General features: G+C 39.1%; 2 protein-coding genes across 2 annotated transcripts; both read left to right on the top strand.

Moving 5' to 3' along the window:
* Positions 1-2,306: 2,306 nt before the first annotated feature.
* On the top strand, positions 2,307-7,420 carry HOXB3 (homeobox B3; the record flags this gene model as incomplete). Its single annotated transcript, XM_083376231.1, has 2 exons — positions 2,307-2,781; positions 6,654-7,420. 2 exons carry the CDS (start codon positions 2,307-2,309, stop codon positions 7,418-7,420), a joined length of 1,242 nt encoding a protein of 413 aa, XP_083232357.1.
* Positions 7,421-17,465: 10,045 nt separating this feature from the next.
* Positions 17,466-19,915, top strand: HOXB2 (homeobox B2; the record flags this gene model as incomplete). The annotated part of the gene is made up of 2 exons (XM_083376487.1): positions 17,466-17,841; positions 19,236-19,915. The coding sequence occupies 2 exons, from the start codon at positions 17,466-17,468 to the stop codon at positions 19,913-19,915; spliced, it is 1,056 nt and encodes a 351-aa protein (XP_083232613.1).
* Positions 19,916-21,222: the final 1,307 nt, after the last annotated feature.

Below are 21,222 nucleotides of genomic sequence, written 5' to 3' on the forward strand. Positions count from 1 at the left end.
TTTCTCTCTGTATGTATGTGTGTGCATGTGTTTAACTACCACAACAATTCCTTGGAGTAAATCATTTACGATTCCATCCGTATTAGAGTAAGACAAATGACCGACATTTAGAAAGTGTTGAAAGATGAGGTACAAAAAGGGATCCAAATGTTAGCTACTGAGTGCACAGATTACTTTGGATCCCTTTTTTGGGTAGAAAGGAGATTAATATTTTAAAGATGCAGCTTAATTTAAGCCAACAAAAGCAAAAAAAAAAAAAAAAACCTTTGGTGCCTATTTCTCCTAGGCCTTCCAGCACTCCTAGAAAATCCAATCCAAAACAAACTGTGAGGGCCTAGAGAGAAGATAATAATGGCTGAGTCAGGATACTCAACCTGCCCGCTTTCATCAGACAATCTTTTTTCTTTCTTCTTGGAGCCATTTGAAGAACAATGCTAGATTATGATGTTTGCTAAGAAATATTTCCTGGGTGCTGAATAAAGGCAGGGCAGCTGCCCTAATTCTTTCCAGGAACACCTGGCCAGGGAAGATTTTAGATGCCTCTAGAGACCAATGGCTACAGTTCCCAGGCCAGGGCAGAGAATGAAGAGGAAGAGGTGAGATATACCGTAAATTTTGAATTGAATTATTACAGTCTATTTGCTGTTCCCCAACAAAGGGAAGAACTGGAGTGGTGCCTTCAATACTATTGTTTATGCCCGAAAGGTATGAAAATACAATGCAGCTATCTGGATTGAAATGAAGCAGAGAAGGGTTGAAGAGAAATAAAAGAGAATTCCTTTCCATAGATGCATGTTTTGCTCTATTAAATGCATTATAGCTTTTATTATATTTATAAAATTAATTTTCCTAGCGGTGAAAGGAATCCCCTTTCTTTGGGAAGCATATCAGCTCCCATCGCAAGTAAAATAAAATCCTGACATAAAAGAGAAACAAAAGCAAGGAACCAAATGGTTTTGTGAGGAAAAACGGGATTTGTTTTGTTCAAAGAGCAGTTGAGAAGTGGGCTGTAGCCCGGCTTTAGGAAAGAGAGAGGCCAGCTCACACCTTGAGCAGCAGCAACAAGACAAAATTTTAACGACTCAGGGAAGAGGAGTTTCTACAGCCCATTTCAAACGCAGCCAGGGTTGCAAAAACAGCTTCAAAAGAACCAACATCAAAGAACTTGAGCTCATTCCCCTTTTGAAAGCAGCAGATTAAGTAAACCAAATCTGGAAATATTTCAGAAGTGTTAGGAATATTTTCAATATGATAAATGTTGAACCTCAGAAGCATTTAAAGGTACGGTTAAATATAATTTTATTCAGTTTACACTTAGGTTTGTTTTTCCAAAAGTTCTCAATCCTGAATTGGGAAAATATTATATTTTAATCTTGCAGGTGAGAAACACTTGGTAGTTCTAGGTGGATGCCTGAGCTTACACAAATGCTACTAAAATTCATTCCGAATAGATTTACCAAGTGACTTTCCACCTCAGACATAGTTTATGTGGAAGTAAATTCCACAGATTTCCGGAATTTTAACTCCCAAGTCCCCTCCCGTCCCTGTTTTCTTCGTCTTTATTCAGTCCCTTTAAATAAGCGGTAGCAAAATTGAGATCCATTCACTTCTTTGGCACGTGGAAATAAAATACCTCGCCCTTGTATTGGAGCAAGTGTGCGCGCGTGTGTGAAAAGCCTAGTGTGTAGAAAGGTAGTTGGACTATACCCATGGCTGAGATTTTGGAGGATTGAGTTGAACGATCTAAAAGAAATCCTGCGACAGCGATTTCTTTCTCGGTCTACAGGAACTACTTATATGGTGTAATTAAAACAAATAAGTAGACGAACAAAAACGACTGAACTTTTAGAACAACAGAAGAGAGAAACGCCAGTAAGGAATCGATTTGGTGAACGGTTCGCCTGTATGAAGCCCCCTCTTTGTGTGTATGTTTGTGTGTGTGTCTGCGTGCGTGTGTCTGTGTGTATTGTATGTGCATATCTAGAAATCTTAGCCCAGTGGAGAGAGGCGAGGTGCATCCCAGAGCACCCGGCAAAAAGCTGTTGGCGGCGGCATCTGCTCCCCGCTCCCGGCCCTCCTCCGTAGCCGGCCAGCTATTCATGTCACGCGCTTTTCAACCACTAAGATGGATTCAGAGGCCGAGCCGTATCATTGTGTGTGCCTTCTAACCTTTCAGGTCATCTTCCAAAAGACACCGGGGGAAGGGAAGGCCCCTTGTCACGTGACCCGGGGGTGCCAATGTCCTTCCATGAGAAGGCCAACCGGAGCCTGGTAGCAGCGAGCGAGCGCCTCGGGGAACCCCAGCCATGCAGAAGACCAGCTACTACGACACCTCCACGCTCTTTGGGGCTTACTCCTACCCGGGGGCCAACGGCTTCGGTTACGAGGGCCCTTCTCCGCAGCCTTTCCAGCCCGCGGCTCATGTGGAGAGCGATTACCAGCGGCCCGCCTGTACCCTCCAGTCTCTGGGCAACGCGGCCCCACTGGCCAAGGCGAAGGACCTGAACGGGAGCTGCCTGCGCCCCAGCTTGCCTCAGGAGCACCACCCGCCCCCGCCCGTCTCACCACCCACCAACCCCGTCACCGCCACCAGCGGGAGCGGCAGCACCACATCCAACAGCGCTGGCGGCGGCAATAACCATAGCCAATCGGGGGTGGTCAAAAGTGTCCCCAGCAAATCCAGCCTGGCCTCTAGTAACGCCGCCCTTACCAAGCAGATTTTCCCTTGGATGAAAGAGTCGAGGCAAAACGCCAAGCAGAAAAACAGCTCCCCCTGTGCAGGTATCTTCTGCTTTTGGAAATAGCCCCATACTTCCCGTGCACCTACAGTGCCTATTACTCTCTCCCTGGCACATACCCAAGCAAGCCCAGTTTAGTTATAGAAAGCTGGTGATGGGGTGTAGGAAGTGGTGAAGGAGTGCCCGGCAATGCCAGGCACTATGTGTGCAGTGCCATGCTCTCCAACACCCCCCCACCCACCCATCTGAAGGATTTAGGCTTGGGAGGCAGCCTGCTTGGCTCTAGAAGAACATTATTTAAGTCGGAGCAGCAACCTGGGTGGAACTAACATCCACATCAGCAGAATCATGCTAGCTCAGAATGATGGTGTTGGTGGTCTTATTTTACATATTTGGATTAGAAGAAAGTGGGTGATTAAGATATGGGAGAAAAAGGATCTGCTTGGAAATTGGCTCTTGAGGGAAAAGCTTGTTGTTTAAGTGAGAAATGGCTTGCAACAAAGACAGAGTTGAGAGTACCAGAAGGGAAATAGAACAAAGTATGGGTGCAGTAGGAATGATTTTGTGAACTGTGCATGAAGACAGAAGGGCTAAAGGTGGCAATGGGGAAGCAAAAGGTTCCTCACTTCAGTAATATGTATTAATAAGTTCAACCTCCTTCCTACTTCCATTCCTTCAAAGGATATGGATTTGGATACTAATTACACATGAATATTAGTATCATCTACTTATATTGAGGTAATTCTCTGGTTAGTAAAATTGGGACTCAAAACAGTTCCCTTTTTGATGGCCAGAAGTTAACTTCCATTAGTCCCAGCTGTTGGATGCAGGGTAGGTTTCTATAGGTGAGATGGTCATTGTCTAATGCTCCTTATTAAAAAAAGAACATAAACCTTTTCTCTGAAGGTAAAACACAATTGAATCCGAAAGCTTGCAGTTATCTTTGTCTCACGACAGAGTGTCTTGCTGGTTTTGAAGACTCTCCAAAGGGCTTCTATCCACCCTTCTACCATAAGGCTCTGTCATCTTCTTCCTCAGTCTGCTGGATGAAGAACATGTCTTCTTCAAACCAGACAATCTGGGCAAAGCTGAGTTATGGTCTCCAGTTATAATGTCTGTTTTTTACACCTGACAAAATGTATTTCCATCAAAGTCCTGAGATGTCTGTTATACTCCATTTTATATGCCATTGGTTTAGCATGGATGCTCACTAATATCCAGCAGAGATTGTCTAATTTGTTGCAGGCATGAAGGCTACTGTTTCCCAATCCCCATCTTCTAATACTGTTTAAAATGTCTTTTGTCCATGTATAATGTAGTCATTTAATCCAAATCTTGCCTGCTAGGAAAAGAGGTTTATTTGGAGGTTTTTGTTTGATATTTAAACTGTAGAATTATTGGGGATAACTGGGTTTTATAGAGGACAAAGTTTATAATAGCCACAAATGTCAATGGCTCCAGATTCATTTCTAAACACTTTGGTGTCAAGTTCCTAAAATGAAATGGAAGCAAGTGAGAATAATGTCATTAAAACTCAATTCTAAATACACTTAGGTTACAGTTCTTTTTTTAGGTATACATTCTTTGAAGTCAGTGATGTTCCTTTCCTGATATGAATAATTTTATTTGAGGATTAATCTTCTTATAGCCAATTTGCTATACTAAGTAATTTTGAATCAGCAGCCCTATTCAAAGTTGTGTACTATGACACAATTTAATTTGGATGAATAATTTGCATGAATATGTTATTGCACAAAAGGTATAGAGCTAAGTCATGCTTGAATTAAGAGAGCAACCAGATTAATATGTTTGAGCATGTTAATATGGTCCTACTAAAAGGCAATAGCTGGAATCCCAGTGTGGCATCTATGTGCCTGGAGACATCACATCTGATAGACTTTTTACATTTAAAAAAACATTTCAATTAAAAATGAATTGGAAATTGGCATGCCGCATGAGCAAAGCACCATCCTCCAGCCTCACCTTTATTAACTCTAATGTCTTTGGGCCCCAATGGACTCTGTTAGGTTGCTTTATAAATTTTTTAAAGAAAATAAAAATGATAGGGGGGCTGCAGCCCAGCACTATTTTTAGATGCATGTCCACTAGCCCAGAGTAAGGACCTATAGCAAACAATATTAAGTAGGGGGGGGGAACAGCCACACTGGATGGAGGGGTAGGTGGCATTCTGATAAATCTGTATTGTTTCCCCCCATGGCAGTCATTTGGGGAAAGAATAAATTCCCAAGCAGCCATTCTAAGAGAGCACCCCACAGTGTATTTTAAAATTCCAAATGTACCAGTAAAAACAAAACGTTTGGAAACCTCCTGATTTTCATATAGTAATACCTCTTGCGTAATCTTTAGATTTTTGAATAAAAATTTGCAAATGTTGCATTAACTAAATATTGATGGAATCATACCCTAAAATAACAACTGTATGAATTAGATTCAGTTTCACACATGCCTATGATTTGGAACTAAATGCAAGAGCTTTCCTCCTTTACGGAAAAGTATATGTTTTAAGGAGAGAACTTTTTAAAGGCAATTTCATAAACCACTTGCCCTGAGGGGTATGTGAACTCTCACCAGCGTTCACCGAATCTGTATTAACTTTGCCCTCAAATCCTGCTTTTGTCCCATGTAAAATTTTATTAAAACTCTTACACTTTTTTTTTACATCTCTGCTCAATGTAAGAACACAGGAATTTTACCCTACATCAGAACACTGCAGGGAATGTTACCAATTTAACAGATATTAACTATGACTTCAAATTATCTGTGATTCCTCCAGGTATCTTGTATCTTTTTTTATATTTATGTTTACACATATTTTGGGGTATAGGTTTCTTATTTCATCCTGCAGTGGATAGACAATGGCTAAAATGATGATGAAGTTTCTTACAGTGCAAAACACTCACAAATAAGGCAGAGAACAGGCGTATGGTTGAAGGGGTGGTAGATTCTTGAGCAATAGAATGGGGATTTTTTACATTTCAGATTGTGTGTAGAAATCATTTGGAAAAAAAGAGTTTCCATATTACACTTGCTTCTTTGATGGGGAATAAAAAGGATTTCTACAATGGGGGAAGGGGTTATTTATTAATGGCTCCCCCAATTGCAGTTTGAAATGATTAGTCCAGCTGCATTGCCTTAAATCTCTGCTAACCTATTCTTTTGCATGTGTACCCTGGGCTTGAGTCTTTAGTCAATCTTTCTTCTAAGTCAGTATTGGAGGGTTGGGGAGCAATTCCCAGCTCCTTAAAAAACAAACACAATTCCCATTTACTTTAAAGCACAAGGTAAATATCAGAATATGGATTTGTATGGAAAGCTTGCTTCCCTTTCCTAAATGCATCTTTTGCACTTTTGATTATAAATTTTTCTGAACACAATCCAACAAGAAGTTCTCCGATGCAGCCCTCCCTTTGAATAAGTGGGAACTTACAATGGGCTTGCCCCCCCTTTCAAAAGTGCAGTTTGTGTGTGTGTGTGTGTGTGTGTGTGTGTGTGTGTGTACCCTGGAAGCAGTTGCATCTCTCAAAGCAGGCAGGCATCCACTTTTGATGACCTGATGAGCTACATGCAGGGCAGGTCTATATACCTAGGGGCTTCATTTTGCCTTGCTAACCTCGCCCACATAATTTCCTCTGAAAGGGTCTGCTTCAAAATAATCGACTCCCAAATAAATTGCCCTGGATTTCTTTTCTGCATGACATGATCAAATTTTCATAAAGCATGGGGCAGCTTTGGAGAACAGAACTCTTAATAAATGACATGATTATGGAGTGGGGACTGGGGGGGGGGGAGAGTGTAGCCTTCTCGCCCATAGGAGGATTTATTAAGAAGCCTGTGCATTCAATTTTCTGCATGTAAGTAATTATCTTTGATTTCATTTCCCGACCTTCTTTCCAGAAAGCTGCAGTGGCGAGAAAAGCCCTCCAGGCTCCTCAGCTTCCAAGAGGGCCCGCACAGCTTACACCAGTGCCCAGCTGGTTGAGCTGGAGAAGGAATTCCATTTCAATCGCTATCTTTGCAGACCACGCCGAGTAGAGATGGCCAACCTGTTAAACCTCAGTGAGCGGCAGATCAAGATCTGGTTCCAGAATCGGAGGATGAAGTACAAAAAGGATCAAAAGTCAAAAGGCCTTGGGTCATCCTCTGGGGGGCCTTCCCCCACAGGGAGCCCTCCCCAAGCCTTACAGTCCTCTGCAGGCTTTCTGAATGCCCTACACCCCATGACTTCAAACTATGAAGCTCCATCTCCGCCCTCTTTCAACAAACCACACCAGAATGCCTATGCCATGCCCACTGCCTACCAAAACCCCATCAAAGGATGCCCCAGCCAACAGAAGTATGCCAACACGGCACCTGAGTACGATCCTCATGTCTTACAGGGTAATGGGAGTGGCAGCTATGGCCCCCCCAATATGCAAGGCAGCCCAGTCTACGTGGGTGGCAATTATGTGGATTCTATGCCCAACTCTGCTTCATCACTTTATGGGCTGAACCCCCTTCAACATCACCAGCCCCCCAGCATGGAGTACAATGGGGGCCCCCAGATGGGCTCTAACCAGCACCATGGGCCTTGTGAGGCTCACCCGACCTATACAGACCTTTCTTCCCACCATGCTTCTACTCAGGGTAGAATCCAAGAGGCACCCAAGCTGACCCATCTGTGATGAAGAGCAGGGCAGACTCGGTGGGGAATTAATAGAGAAGGGAAGTGGTGAGTCAGGGGACAGACTTGTTGTGGTTAAAATCCTGGCCTCTTCTTTTGCAAAAACAAACAAACATTTGTGTTGAAACCCTTTATGAAACCTAAAACTATTGTTTCAGGGACACAGTTTATTCATACTGTGTCTTGCCATTCCTGATAGATTTGACCCTAGGATGAAAAAATGGTTAGGCATAGAAAACCATACTCTCTGAAGTAGAAGTATTTCTGTATATTCCCTTCTCAAAGAAAGGTGAAAACACCAGACAGCCTAGTGCCCTTCATATGGTTGAGATAACAATCTTTAGATTAAAATGAACAGATCCTGGGGATTAGTCCTGGCTGAGCTCTAAAAGACCTGTTGTAAGCCCAGGGTAAGAATGGTCAGGCTACTGTAACACCAAAGTGCAAAAAAGTCTATAAGGCTGTGGGAATCTATTCCTTTTTCTTCAGTGTGAGAAGTTATTTTGAGAAATGCATCTTAAACACATTCCATCTTTTGTGTTCTAGTTCAATTTAGGCAGAGGGAGCAGAGATGGGGGTCAGAGTAAACTTGTACTTTCTTGGACCCACAACTCTTGTTGGTTTTATGAATATACATGTGGGAAACCTGTTTTTATGATAACATCTTGAATGGAGCAGCACATTTTCATGAGATACTAACTCTCCATAGGCAGAGTAGAGCATTTCTTCAATGTAAAGAAAAGCTGAAGAACTGCCCCAGCTCACTATATTATACACAGTAGATTAACTTCATTCCTTTTACATTTTTGGATTTCAACTCCCATCAGCCCTAGTAAGTTAATAAATAGAAAAAGGTTGTGGGAGTTGCAATCTGGATCATCTAGACACCAACAGATGCATACCACTGTTCTATCACTCTGTTTTCAAAACTGCTAAAATCTTAATTACTCCTAAGTAAACCTCTACCACATTGGAACTGAATTAATTTCAGTGGGAAAAGAAGTCAGCATTCTGTCTGCTCACAGGTTGCATTCCCAATCATGAAGGCAGTAAGGATTCTTAATGAGATTAGGAGCAAATTTTCCTCTGTGTGTGTGTGTGTGTCTGTTATACAGATCACAAAACAACAGCTTATTTATACATAATTGATGCGTTCCTTAAATATAGGTTATTGATAGATTCATTAAGATTCCAATTTGATGAAGGGTTTTTTTTTAATATGGGGTAAGACTTCCCCATGAAAAAGACCTGCTAAAACACTGACACAAACCTCCCTCCCCCCACCCCCACCCCCCAAAAAACAACTTTATATACCATTTATTTCAATGCAGTTTGTGGAAGAGAATTCTCTGCTGAAAGTTGTTTAGCTGTAGAATTTACTTCTGTTCATTTCAAGTATTTTCTTTTCTTAAAAGTATGCAAATACTTTGTTTACAATTATAGAAGGGTATATAGGTGTTTGGAGACAATCAGCCATACAGGAACATACACTTATATGCAGGGCTTTTTTTGTCATAGAACGCTCTCAGAACGGAGTTCCGGCACCTTTTTTGGATGGAACCTTGTAGGGTAGGCAAGGCAGGTTGTATGACATGTGTGAGTTCTGGCACCTTTTTCATTTACAAAAAAAGCACTGCTTATATGCATACACACAGAGGGGATTCAGTCAAACTCATTTTAATAAGTTTGATAAGGAAGATGTTACTAGTGAATTTCATCTCTTTTTAAAAGTCTTTCAGAATCTGTTTCAGATTTGTATTTCACATGTTATTTGTCCTGAGGTTTCAACACAAATGTTTGAATGTTTAAAAATGTTCTGATTCTTCTGAATCATAGAAATCAATTGAAATAAACAATTTCTGTTACATTTTTTTAAAAAAAGTTCATATAACATGCACAAAAAGATCTGGTCTAGATCTTGAATGCACCTCAATATTTCTTATATCTATGCCCTTTTCCCTTAGCTAAATACTAATCTATCACAATTCTTAAAAGTTTATTTTACAAAGAAGAAAGAGAAATCTTAAGGTATTGAATGGAAACTGTCTTTTTCCTTTCTCAATGTATCTCCACTCATATGCAAATTGTTGAACAGGCTTACCCCCTTGTCCAGTTTCACTAACCCAATACTGTTATCTACAAAAATACATCTTTACAAATTATTCACTTCTATATTCCCCTCCCTCTTCTTTAATTCTAAATTTAAATAGTAAATTTAACAGCAAAATTGAGTTTGGTTACACAGATAAAAATCTAACATCTGGAAGGAGAAAAAATAGTGACCTCCCCTTTGTTCTTCCCATCAAAATGATTACCTATCCTTCTTTATGATTTTGGTGTTAAGGTCGGTTAAGGACTGTGGGACTCTCTCACATATGTCTTTGCATTTGTCTGCATAACTTCTCTTGAACGTGAAAACAGGGTATATTTGATCAGAAACTGTTATGTCCTCCAAATGGAAGCAAAGTAAAGGATCCTTTGGGGAGAGGATTTCTTTACTGGTGCCTCTACTTTGGCCTGGCATTCTTTCTTGCACTTAGAGTTTACATTTTAATGGCTATATATACCAACATTTGAAGGACACACATTGGAATACTATTTTCAATGGAGGTGTGCCATGTTCCAGTAAACATTCATATATATAAATATATAAATATATATTATATTATATTATATTTATTGGTTATAGCCAGTTTTAAACTATTTTTTCTTTTGTTGCATTATTTATCCCCAACATTTATGTATTTATAAGGAAAATGGACTTTTTTTTTAGTACTGACTTGTTATAAAGGACTATGGTGTCTTTTCTTTGTCATTGTACAACCAAATTTTATTTTCCATTCTTCCTTTTCTGCTTGTTCTGTTTTAGTTATTGTAATTTAGGGAAAAGGCCAGTAGTTTTCGTACTTAAAATAATGTGTTTAGTTCTACTGGAGGCATGAAATCAGGTTGTAGTTGTATAGTCCTCAGTTAGAAGAACTAGCTAACCCCCACCCCATCTAATTCTCTTCCTTCACTACCACTTCTCTTTTTTGAAGCATCTTCCTTTGTTCTTTACAGTAGATAAGTGAACAATTCTTGAATAAACTTTCTGTTCTTAATTTATTCTTGTCCCATTTGTCAGATTTGAAAACAGGAAGAAAAAGGAGTTATCAAATAGAATGAAGATGTTCAATTTTTTAAAAAATAGATTTCTACATTTTTCAGCCATTAATGAGAAAGGCATTTTTATCTATCTTATACCACCTTCTTTGGTTCTGTTTATTCTTTTGGTAATGACAGTCACTGCTTTATTTTGGAGTTTATAGAACAAGAGGACTTTTCCCAGCTGATTAGAATTATTTTAAAAGTTAATCATTGGGGAGTTGATTTCCCTCCCACTCCCTCCACAATGACCCCAGTCTCCCCCCATTCGCTTGAAAAATCTTGTTCTAAGTAGTCTCACGCCAATTAAAATTACCCTTCATCCTCTGCAGATACAAAGAAGGGTGATCACGTGCTGTCCAGATTAAACAGCCATTGGGCCTAAAATGAAAACAAAGAAAAATGATTAATCATAACAAAAGCACACAGGCTTTCTTACTGAAATTAAGAGTGAGTGGGGGAGAACCTATGGTGAAATTAAATCACTAAGTAAAGCAAGAAATGAGTTGGAAGCAGATGCTGTTTGGAGCATTGAAAGTTGGGGGGAGGGAGGAAAGGTCCTTAAAATAGAGACAGACAGATAAGAATTAAGCTTGACTTAATCTGCTTTTTAAGCTCCCAACCTAGATGAGAATTTACTCTTTACAAAACTCTTATGAGACAGGAGCCTAATGTGAATGTTCTGTCAAATTATGCCAATAGAATGATTCAGACTGAAAAAAATGCTACTAAAGAAAAAAGCTATTATTATTAAGAGGATGCTTTGTTAACTCCACCTTTCTAGGAAGGGGTATGGCAATGGGGCCTTCAAGGCAGAATTTGGGGGCAGAAGGCCAAGCTTACCTGCACGAGCTGCAAGAGGATACCCAAACACTGCAAAGCTGGTTATCAATGTGCTAAAATCAATAAGAGAACTGGACTGGGATTAAGTTCAAGAGTCCCCTCCAAAACTGTCAAGCCCAGAGATTCTAAAACTATAGTATTAACTAGGAAGTTTGTAGATCGTTGCAATCACTGCTGCTTTTCTATAGTATATTTTTAATTCATAGCAAACACTATCATCTGTGACTGAAGTCAAGCTTTTTGCCTTGCACTTATGAAATCTCTTGTGGGAAAGAAGAAGTTGAACATTTCATTCTGAATCTCTTTCTTTACTGGATTTGGCAAGTGGAAATAATTTTGTGTTTGGGAAATTCATGACTGGAAACATTTTTTTTTATTCAGCATAGTCAATGTGGGGATTTCATTTGTGCAACATCCATGACCCTCCCTGTTCAGAGTTATTTGTGTGATCTCTTGATAGGTCTCTGCACTTACAGTATATTTCCTAAAGTAAAAACATAATGTAAGTTAATGCTCCTCTTAGAAAGGGCAGTTGGGAACTGAAGTAGTCTTTCTGTGGCACATCCCACTGTTTGTTGGATGGTATAAAGAATTACATAATACTTCTAGGAATTTTCTAACCTTGAAGTTTAATTTCAAAAACCTTTTTCCAAGCAAGCAATTGGGACCTTGGGCAAAAGAGATCTGTCCCTTCCCTTGGAAGCCCTATTGTCCAAGGAGGCAAAAAGAAAGGAGTGAGTCAGAAGCAGTGAGAATGATGGCTCCACCCACTGTTTGATTCAACTCCATCCTTGATGCAGTGGAATGTGGCCCCACATAGAGGAATATTTTCCAGCAAAACAAAATGCCTGTTTATCTTTGGTCCCAAAAGTCTAATTGGAATATTGCATATTCATCGGGTGAGTTAGGAAGGCACAACCAAATCAGTTGACAATATGCTAACCTTGGTTAGAATGTATTTATGTATGAACAATTTTGAGAACCAAATCTGTTGGATTAGTCTAAAATTCAATGTCCTGCATGAAGCTAGAAAATGAGTGAATTCAGTAATGACTTTGGGTATGTAGATTGAAGACAGCCTATATATTCTGGTATCAGTTTTAGTGAGCTGATACTATATTTTTCCTGTAACAATCATATGCCTTTTGTTCCCATCCCATTAAACCCATTGCTGTCTGTCATAATTCTGTATAGGAGGAAACGTATCTTTGTAAATCAGGTGCTGGAAAACAATAGAAGAAGACTTCTGTCTTTGTGTCCTGCTTGTGAGGAATGGGAGCATCTGCCTGGCCATTATAGAATAAAAGACGGTTGACTAATCAGATACAATAGCAATTTTTTTGCTCTGATGTAGCTGATTAATATCAGTTTTAGAGAAAGGCATTTATCCAACATCAGACTTGAGACTGTACAATCTCAGGGGGATGAACTGTAAATGAATTGTATGTTCTCTGATTATAGGCCCGATACAGATACAACTACTACTGTTTTATGGATCTGCTACTATGTGTACTTCCCCTATGCCATAGAAATAAAGTGTATAGGGTGGAACAATCTTAGCTGAATTCAGGTTGTGGTCCTTTCTGCAATAGTATCAGTTACTTACAAAAGTTTTATGGAAAGAAACCAAAGCATTCATTTGCCACAGCATTCTCCAACCTGATTTGTTGGACTGCAGTGAACATGAATCATACTGGTCACATTAACACAGAGATGAATACTTGCTACAGTGTATTGTCCATAAGTAAATATTTGCCCATATTTAAAAAAGGCCTCATCACATTGCCCATGTACATGCTATGTGAGCCACCTCATATGCTAAATTTGTTGAAACACACTTACTCTGCAGATGTTTTTCATATCATGTGAGATAAAATATACATAGGACAAAGAGACCATAGGCCAGGTTCATAGAACTTTCTTCCTGCACTTCATTAACTTCTTACCGGAGTTGACAGGATTAGTTTGGCATAGTTCTTAGAAAGGCTGCTGCATATTGCTTTATAATTACATTGGATTGTTTATTATAGTACGGTATAAATGTGATTTCAATTTGCTGTGAACTGAGCTCCAAACCAGTTTCATTGTCTTCAGCAGGATGACTAGAGAGATTCTAGATGGCAACACTATTCTCACAGCTTTAAAGACTTATCTTTGCATCTATTGTTGGTCTGTGGCTCTGTTTAATGAATGTAAGGAGAAAAATAGCTTCTACAAACAGGCATGAATTCCAAGCCAGAGAGACCTAAAAAAAATATTTGATTTTGTTTTGTTGGTATATTAAGTTCCACTGATAATTAAAGCTTTCATGCAATCATAAATAACAATTTTTTTAAAGGACCCGAAGCACCCTTTCTTGCATTCATGGCTGTAGCTGGGTTATGCTCATCCATCCAAGAAGTAATTTAATATTCTGTGGTGCTGTAATTTAAAAGCATAAGAGCGTGGAAAGTTTGATTGGGATCTGATCAAGCAACAATAGTCAAGAATGCAGTATGTCCCCCTCCCCCACTATCATTTCTCTGACTGTGATTTTATGGATGATTTAACCAAACTAAAATATTGGCTCCCATTTTATTCAGACCTTTGTGAAAGGGTTTCCTCAAATAAATTATTCTAGCAAAAAAGGCCGATTTCCTGGCAAGCTACTACAAGAAATAAATCCTAGGGAGTAATAGTGCATTTTTTATCTTATATTAGTACTGCCATCATTACATACAAACAAAGAAAGTCCCATTATGCTCCAAAACTTGGCTTTCAAAAATCAAGAATTCAGAATCAGATTATAAATTTAAAATCAGTATTATTTTATGTGGAAGTGCCTCATATTCTCAGACACATTGCACTAAATGTTTTAAACAAGGAAAATTCTTTACTATTTTTTAATACTTATATATTGCTCTTTTAGCAACTGTACAATCCTACATTCAGAAGTAATTCCTACCCAATTAAAAGATTGTTATTGCAGCCTGTTTCAAAATATTCAGGTCAAATGAAGGTTAATTAGCCAGAAGATTCTAACTTTTGACAATGCCCAGGAAAGCTCACTTTTTAGCCATACCTTCACCAGTTAAATCTCCCCGCCACTTGTTCTTGTTACATTCTTTCCAACACTTTTTCTCTATATTTAGTTGAATAAGCTAATATCAGAATCTTGTGTAAACAGATATCGAGAACTAGAATTTAAGTTTAAAATCTTCTCTTTTTTCTATATTAAAAACAATAGCAAGTGTTGTAAAAATAAAAATGCTTTAAAAATTGTACAAATTTACTTTTCTTCTTAGCATTCACTAATTTTATATCTTTAATAACTTGACTTTCATCATTCTATTTTTCAATATTTATATTTTTAAAAATATGCACTGATTTACAAAATAAAATTTTATTTCATTCATAAAACTAACTTTTCCCAGAGTGAAACATTTATTTAGATCTTCGTTTTTAAAACTTTCTAGCCATCCTAAAGATATAACTCTTAGGGCAACATACAATTTAAGAGAAAACTCTACTTCATACACATACTGTAGAGGATACCAGTCCATTAAAATAGTTTATAAAAGGAGCAAAGTTTTAAAGAATACAACTATTGAAAGCAACAGAACAGAAATTAAAAGGCCTAGCATACAAAAAAATGCCATAAAAATGATACAGTAGAATCAGATGGATCTTAATGGGGAGAATATTCCAAAGCTGGGAGGGACTTCCATTAAGGCTTCAGCATGTGAGGATACCTGGAGCAAGACCTCTCATGATAATCTCAGGGTTGGGGCAGAATTTATTACAAGTTAGTTATATTAGATCCAACCATGTCTGTTTCTGGGTCTAAAACATGAATTCATACAATCTTGCATCTGTATTATTACGAAACATTATTCACCATCACTCTAGATGACCAGACAGACCAACAAAATCAGTGATTTTTAGTTGAAAGCAATGAATGGCACTAATATCAGCACTGCAAATGCAGCTAGATCAAACATGATCAGCTAAATGGACTTTATGTGGAAAGGAGGTATTTCATTCATAGCAAAAAAGGGAACTGAAGATGAAATTTGGCAACTTCTCTGCAGACTAAACTCATGCATTGAAAGGAAATTTATAAATACACTGATTTGTTTTTTTATTTTTTCACCCCACCTTATTGCTTTAGAAATCTAATATAAATAGAAACATTCATTTTCTTCCATTGCTTTTCTCCTACATTGCATCTTTTTTCCCATTTGGAAGGTTGTAACAGAATCAAATGTTGAAAGGTTAAAAATTAACCTTAAAAATTATCCAAAATAAAGTAATTTTACGAAGATGACTGTCACTGTGGGAAATGTAGGGAATAGATAATAACATTGCTACTCAGATCCATTGCTCTGTTGAAGGGGCATCCATTTCAACAGAATGTTTACTTTCAAATACAATGATCTTAAAAAAAATCAGACAGGATTGAATCATGAGCAATGTTTTCCAAAATAATATACATGCCATAGTAGTTTGGGGCAGGAAGTAGTAACTTTACTGCTTCCAAATAACATTTTCAGCACAGATTTGAAATACTTAAGATTTATAGTTCTACAGCCACGGCAGAGCAAACACCTTTCAAAATACTTCATTATTTTTGCTTTTACCAATAATGCTAATTATTTACAGTATTATAGTTTTCAGAACCCATCTGAAGTCTGCCCACATAGGCTTTTGGAAATCATTTTTCCTTACTTAATTATTTCTCTTAGACTTAAGATTTTCATACCACATGGATGTTTGAACTGACAAATATTCTAAATTTTGCCTTTTTCCTCTGCTGAAGTTTTCCAGCTCTATTTTCTAGTGTTTCTGAGGTTAGAGCTTGAATAAACAAATGGTAAAAAGCATTCTAGATTTTCATATGCTCTTTGGTATTTATCTTTCTTAAACTCATCTCAATTTCCCACCCACAAACCTTCAAACTATTTTATTTAGTACCTTTACCAAATCTGTGAAAAAAATCTTCCTTCAGAAATTCTGATAAACATCCAAGTTCTTTAAGAAGTGAGCAAAGCCTGGGCTGTCAGAAGTCTTTGGTGAGAAAAGATTGATCACCTTCCTCTCCCCCTCAATCTCTGCTCTTCACTTGCTCAGTTTGTGGGCAACGTTTAAAAAGGGGGTGGGGTGTGGAGGCCTACAAACTTTCTTAGATAGATCCTTAAGATCCAGTTTTGATATTTGAAGCTGATATTTAAAATTAAGCTGACGATCCCATAAAATATTCATTTGAGAGGAAAAAAGAGATGAACTGTGGGCGAGAGGAGTTACTTTCCTGTATTCATCTTTCCCCATCATCTCAAACATTCCAAGGTCTCTAAGTAGCTGCTCTAGTATAGTATGTATTATCCAAAACACTTTCCAAAGTCCTTTCATACAGATTTGAATTAGCCAGTTTGGAATTTTTTAATTCAGGTAAATGAAAAGTGTCTTCTGTATACTTCGCTCTTTCAACACCCCTTTCCCCATCCTCACTCTTTCTTCTGCATTGGACCTATCACCCAATCCATTTGGCAGATAAACTTAAAATATAAACTCTAACCATCACTAGCTGCCCATCACCACCTTGCCCACTATGCCTCCTCAATCAACCTTAAGGAGCATCTTCCTCTGGATTTAGATTTTGTAATCAGGACAAGAAATCTTCAAGCATGACAAGTGGGAGTATTATTGCTGTTATTATTGTCATGGTTGCTATTATTATTAGCCATGATGGGGAGGGGGAACCCCAACCCTCTGTTTTCAACTAGGTTGGCCCTGCTATTGGGCTAGCCAGGTCATGTGATCAGGAATTGGCTGCAATTTATCCCTGCTCCTCAGTTTAATAGAGCAAGGTCCCCATACGCCTGTTTTATCAGCAATATAAGATATTAAAAAATAAAAATAAAAAGGTGGGTAGAAAAGGGGGAGGAGACTGCAAATAATACTTACACTAAAAAGGATATAAAATATTGGAAGGGCCTGAAAGAGCCGGCGTTCCTTCCCCACCCACCCACCCACCCGCATCCCCCGCCCCCTCCTTTTGCACTGGGCCTCTGGAAAAAGCCATGAATTTTGAATTTGAGAGGGAGATAGGCTTCATAAACAGCCAGCCATCGCTAGCGGAGTGTTTGACGTCCCTTCCCGCTGTCCTGGAGACATTTCAAACTTCATCAATCAAGGAACCACCGACGTTAATTCCTCCTCCTTTGGAACAAACCCTCCTCGGCTTGCATCCTTGTTCCAGCAGCCAGCCTTTGCCGCCAAGGAGCCAAAAGAAAGCAAGGCATGGGCAGGCCCAGAAAATCACATTCCAGCCTTCTGCTCTGGGTGGAGAATTCCCCTGGATGAAAGAGAAGAAATCTTTTAAGAAAGCTAACCAGGTCCCTGCCTCTTTGTCTCCCTCCTCTTCTGTGCCCGGATTTGTCCCGGCTTCTCCTGCAGGTCTGTAAAGGGGGGGGGGCGGGGGAGGGTGAACATTTGGATGGCTGGCAGGGTGGAGGGAAGTGACAAAAAAATCTGCTATTTAAGACTCATTAAGTCTTGGAAAAGGAGGCAAAGGAGTATCCGTCTCCCATTTCTAATTTCAGTTATTGAAAGATTAGGATGAATCCTTCCTTCCTTCCTTCCTTCCTTCCTTCCTTCCTTCCTTCCTTCCTTCCTTCCTTCCTTCCTTCCTTCCTCTTTCTCTCACCCCCTGCCCAGCCAGTCTTCCAAACTGAGTAACTGCATTTCAAATCCCCCTATTTCACATTTTTACCTCTCTTGTAAGGTTCTCTATGAGGCGTTTAGACAGTTGATTCCAGGGATGAGAATGGAAGGTATTTTGTGTGTTTTGGGAAGCATGGGGAGTGGCATTGGCAATAAAGTGCTCTGCTTCTATTTTCAGTGTGGCGGAACAGAGGAACAGTTAAGAAAGCAGAAGAGGAAACCCAAATTCTTTTTTCCTCCTTTTCTCTCTACAGTTCACCAAAGTACCCTTCTTTAGGCAACCAGTCCAATGTTCCAAAATCAACCCATCTCCATGTCCTGAGGAAGAAAGGGTTTTGCAGGAGATAAAAATCTAAGGACCTGGTCGAAAATCCCACCCCCCTTCGGCTAGTGGATAGAAGAGGCTAGCTTTTGAGGCTTTTTATTTTTAGGTTGGTGATAGGGAGATAAATCTTTTAAGACATCCTGCCTTTCTCTCTCTGCTTTCTATTTTTCTTATTCATAGTTTGTGTTATTTGCTTACTTAAGGAGTTAGTTTCACTTAGTTGTGAATATTGTCCTTTTACATGCATATAACACAGGACAAAGGAACAGATAAGAAAGAGACAGCTAACAAACATCCATTCTTGAATGTGGATTCCTTTATAGCTGAAGGCAGCTTTTCTACAATGCATAATTTATATTTATAAATATTGCTAAGCACATTGATTTGTGCCTTAGATTGTAAGCCGCCCTGAGTCTTCGGAGAAGGGCAGGATATAAATGGGATTAAAATAATAATAATAATAATAATAATAATAATAATAATAATAATAATAATAATAATAATAATAATAATAATAATAATAATACCCACCACCCCCCAGCCCCTGTGTGCATTTGGCATTAAGACCAAAGCATTTTACATTGTGTGGGTACACAGGCACTGGGGATAGAGGAATAATCTGTGCCCCACAAAAATTAGCAAGATGCCCAAACCATTTAAAACGGTTCTCTCCCTCCCCCTTTCCCATCCCCTTCCCGCAGCCCTGTGTCCATCCCCACCCCCGCCAAGAAAAAACCGAGATGGGACCATTCGTTTAGCCGGTTACATTACTCTCTGTAATTTTGCTGTTTTCCTCCTCCAGACACGTGTTTGGACCACAGCGAAAAAGCTTCCCGACGGCTGAGGACGGCTTATACCAACACGCAGCTCTTGGAGTTGGAGAAGGAGTTCCATTTTAACAAATACCTCTGTAGACCCCGCCGGGTGGAAATCGCAGCTTTGCTGGACTTGACGGAAAGGCAAGTGAAGGTCTGGTTCCAGAACCGTCGGATGAAGCACAAGAGACAAACGCAGCACAGTGCAGATCACACCGAAGAAGACCAAGTCAGCAGTCAGAAAACGGGGGAAGCCAAGCAATGCAGCTCTTCCTGCAGAGGAGAGCGGAAGGCGCCTTCTTCCTACCCAGCCGGCAACCACAGCAGAGACACTCGGAGTGCCCCAGCGCTTTACCCGATTCTCAGCCAGGGCAGAGCTACGGCCGCGGAGCTTGGCGGAATCGCCGACGCTCGCACCATCTCTTGTTGCTCGTCCTCCTGTTCTGCCTCCTCGCCGGGCGACGGGTTCCCGGAAAGTCAGAGGTCCCCTTTGCTGCCGTTGGACCCGAGCGCGCTTTCGGCTAATTCCTGCCCACAGGCCGCAGGAGAGCTTTCACCCAGCTTCCAGGGCTGCGCAGATAGCCCTATAAGTTTCTGCCTAGAAGACCTAGACTTTTTTACCAGCACGCTGTGTGCGTTGGATTTGCCCCATTTCAATTTTCAGTAGCCTTTCGAACCCCGAACCTCCAATTTATTATCTGCCTTGGGTGATGAACCCCTATAAGTACAATGTGTATGCACACACCACCCAGTTAAATGCAGTTATTTCAAAATTTACTAACCTCCTTTTAACCACGAAACTCCCATTTTTTTCCAAAGTACTCCTTGGGGAAGAACGTTTCCTTGGAGAAAAAGGTATATCTCTTTAGTGAAATGATCACGTTAAATTATTTCAGTCATTTTTTCCAAAGAGAATTTCAATCACATTTAGATTTCCTTTATTCCTCTCGCAAATGCTTGACGGAGTATTTGAGGTCAAGCAGGTGCCCCAGGTGTTAAAAATATTAAATAATTGTGTAAGGAGGGCATATTTTTAGCTCAAGAAAAGATGCCCTTTAGAATTTGAAACACTTCAAACACCAGATTCTTTTTTCTCCCATACCAGCGTTTCAGCATTTCATCGCATTTTGACAAAGTAGATATTAACAAACAAGAACAAGAAGAAAATGTCCTAATAAAATTCTCAGGAACCAAAATAAGACATTTAAATGTCTTAATTTAAGAAAGAAAGGAAGGAAGAAAAGAAAGGAAGAAAAGAAAGAAATTACCCCTATCTTTTAGAAGTAGATTATTTATTTAAATGTTTTAATATTAAAATGCAAACTATTTATTGTACATTATTTTCATAGATTAAATAAATTGTTTTATAGTCTCTAAAATGCCGCATTCTTGTTTTTATAGGCATTGAAAGAATCTAGTTTAGCTTTCTATCCTGTCAGTTCATTCAGATATTATTCTTAGCAGTGTTTAAAGAATTATAGTGTAATATAAATAAATTTTATTTTTGGGGATTTTTTTTATAAAAAGACATGGTATTTTTTCAGTTAATTCTGTAAGTTTACAATATATCAGAGATATTTTACAATATTTGTAACAGTTAAAGGAAAATATTTTTTAAAAGCAGGTTGAATAATTACAGATCACACACACACACAGACCCACCACAGATATACATTCTAGATTTGAGAAGAATTTAAACACCTGGAGCCAGACCAATTTGATATGTCTGCAATATGCCTAGCAAATCAGAAAGAGGGTAGAATGAAAAAAGGCAATATTTGTAAAAATGTTCTTAAAATGAACATGTATTGTCACCACCACTATAATCAATACAGCACCAATGTCACCAGGTTTTTTTTGGAATCTTTATATTTTATTTTTGCTAACTTTACCTATGGATTTCCTATTCATTAAAAAAGGAAATGGAAATGGAAAGAAGACTGGAAATACTAATAAAAGAATGGTGTCCAGACT

This window comes from Vipera ursinii, assembly GCF_947247035.1.
Source record: "Vipera ursinii genome assembly, chromosome: Z".
NCBI classification, from domain to species: domain Eukaryota; kingdom Metazoa; phylum Chordata; class Lepidosauria; order Squamata; family Viperidae; genus Vipera; species Vipera ursinii.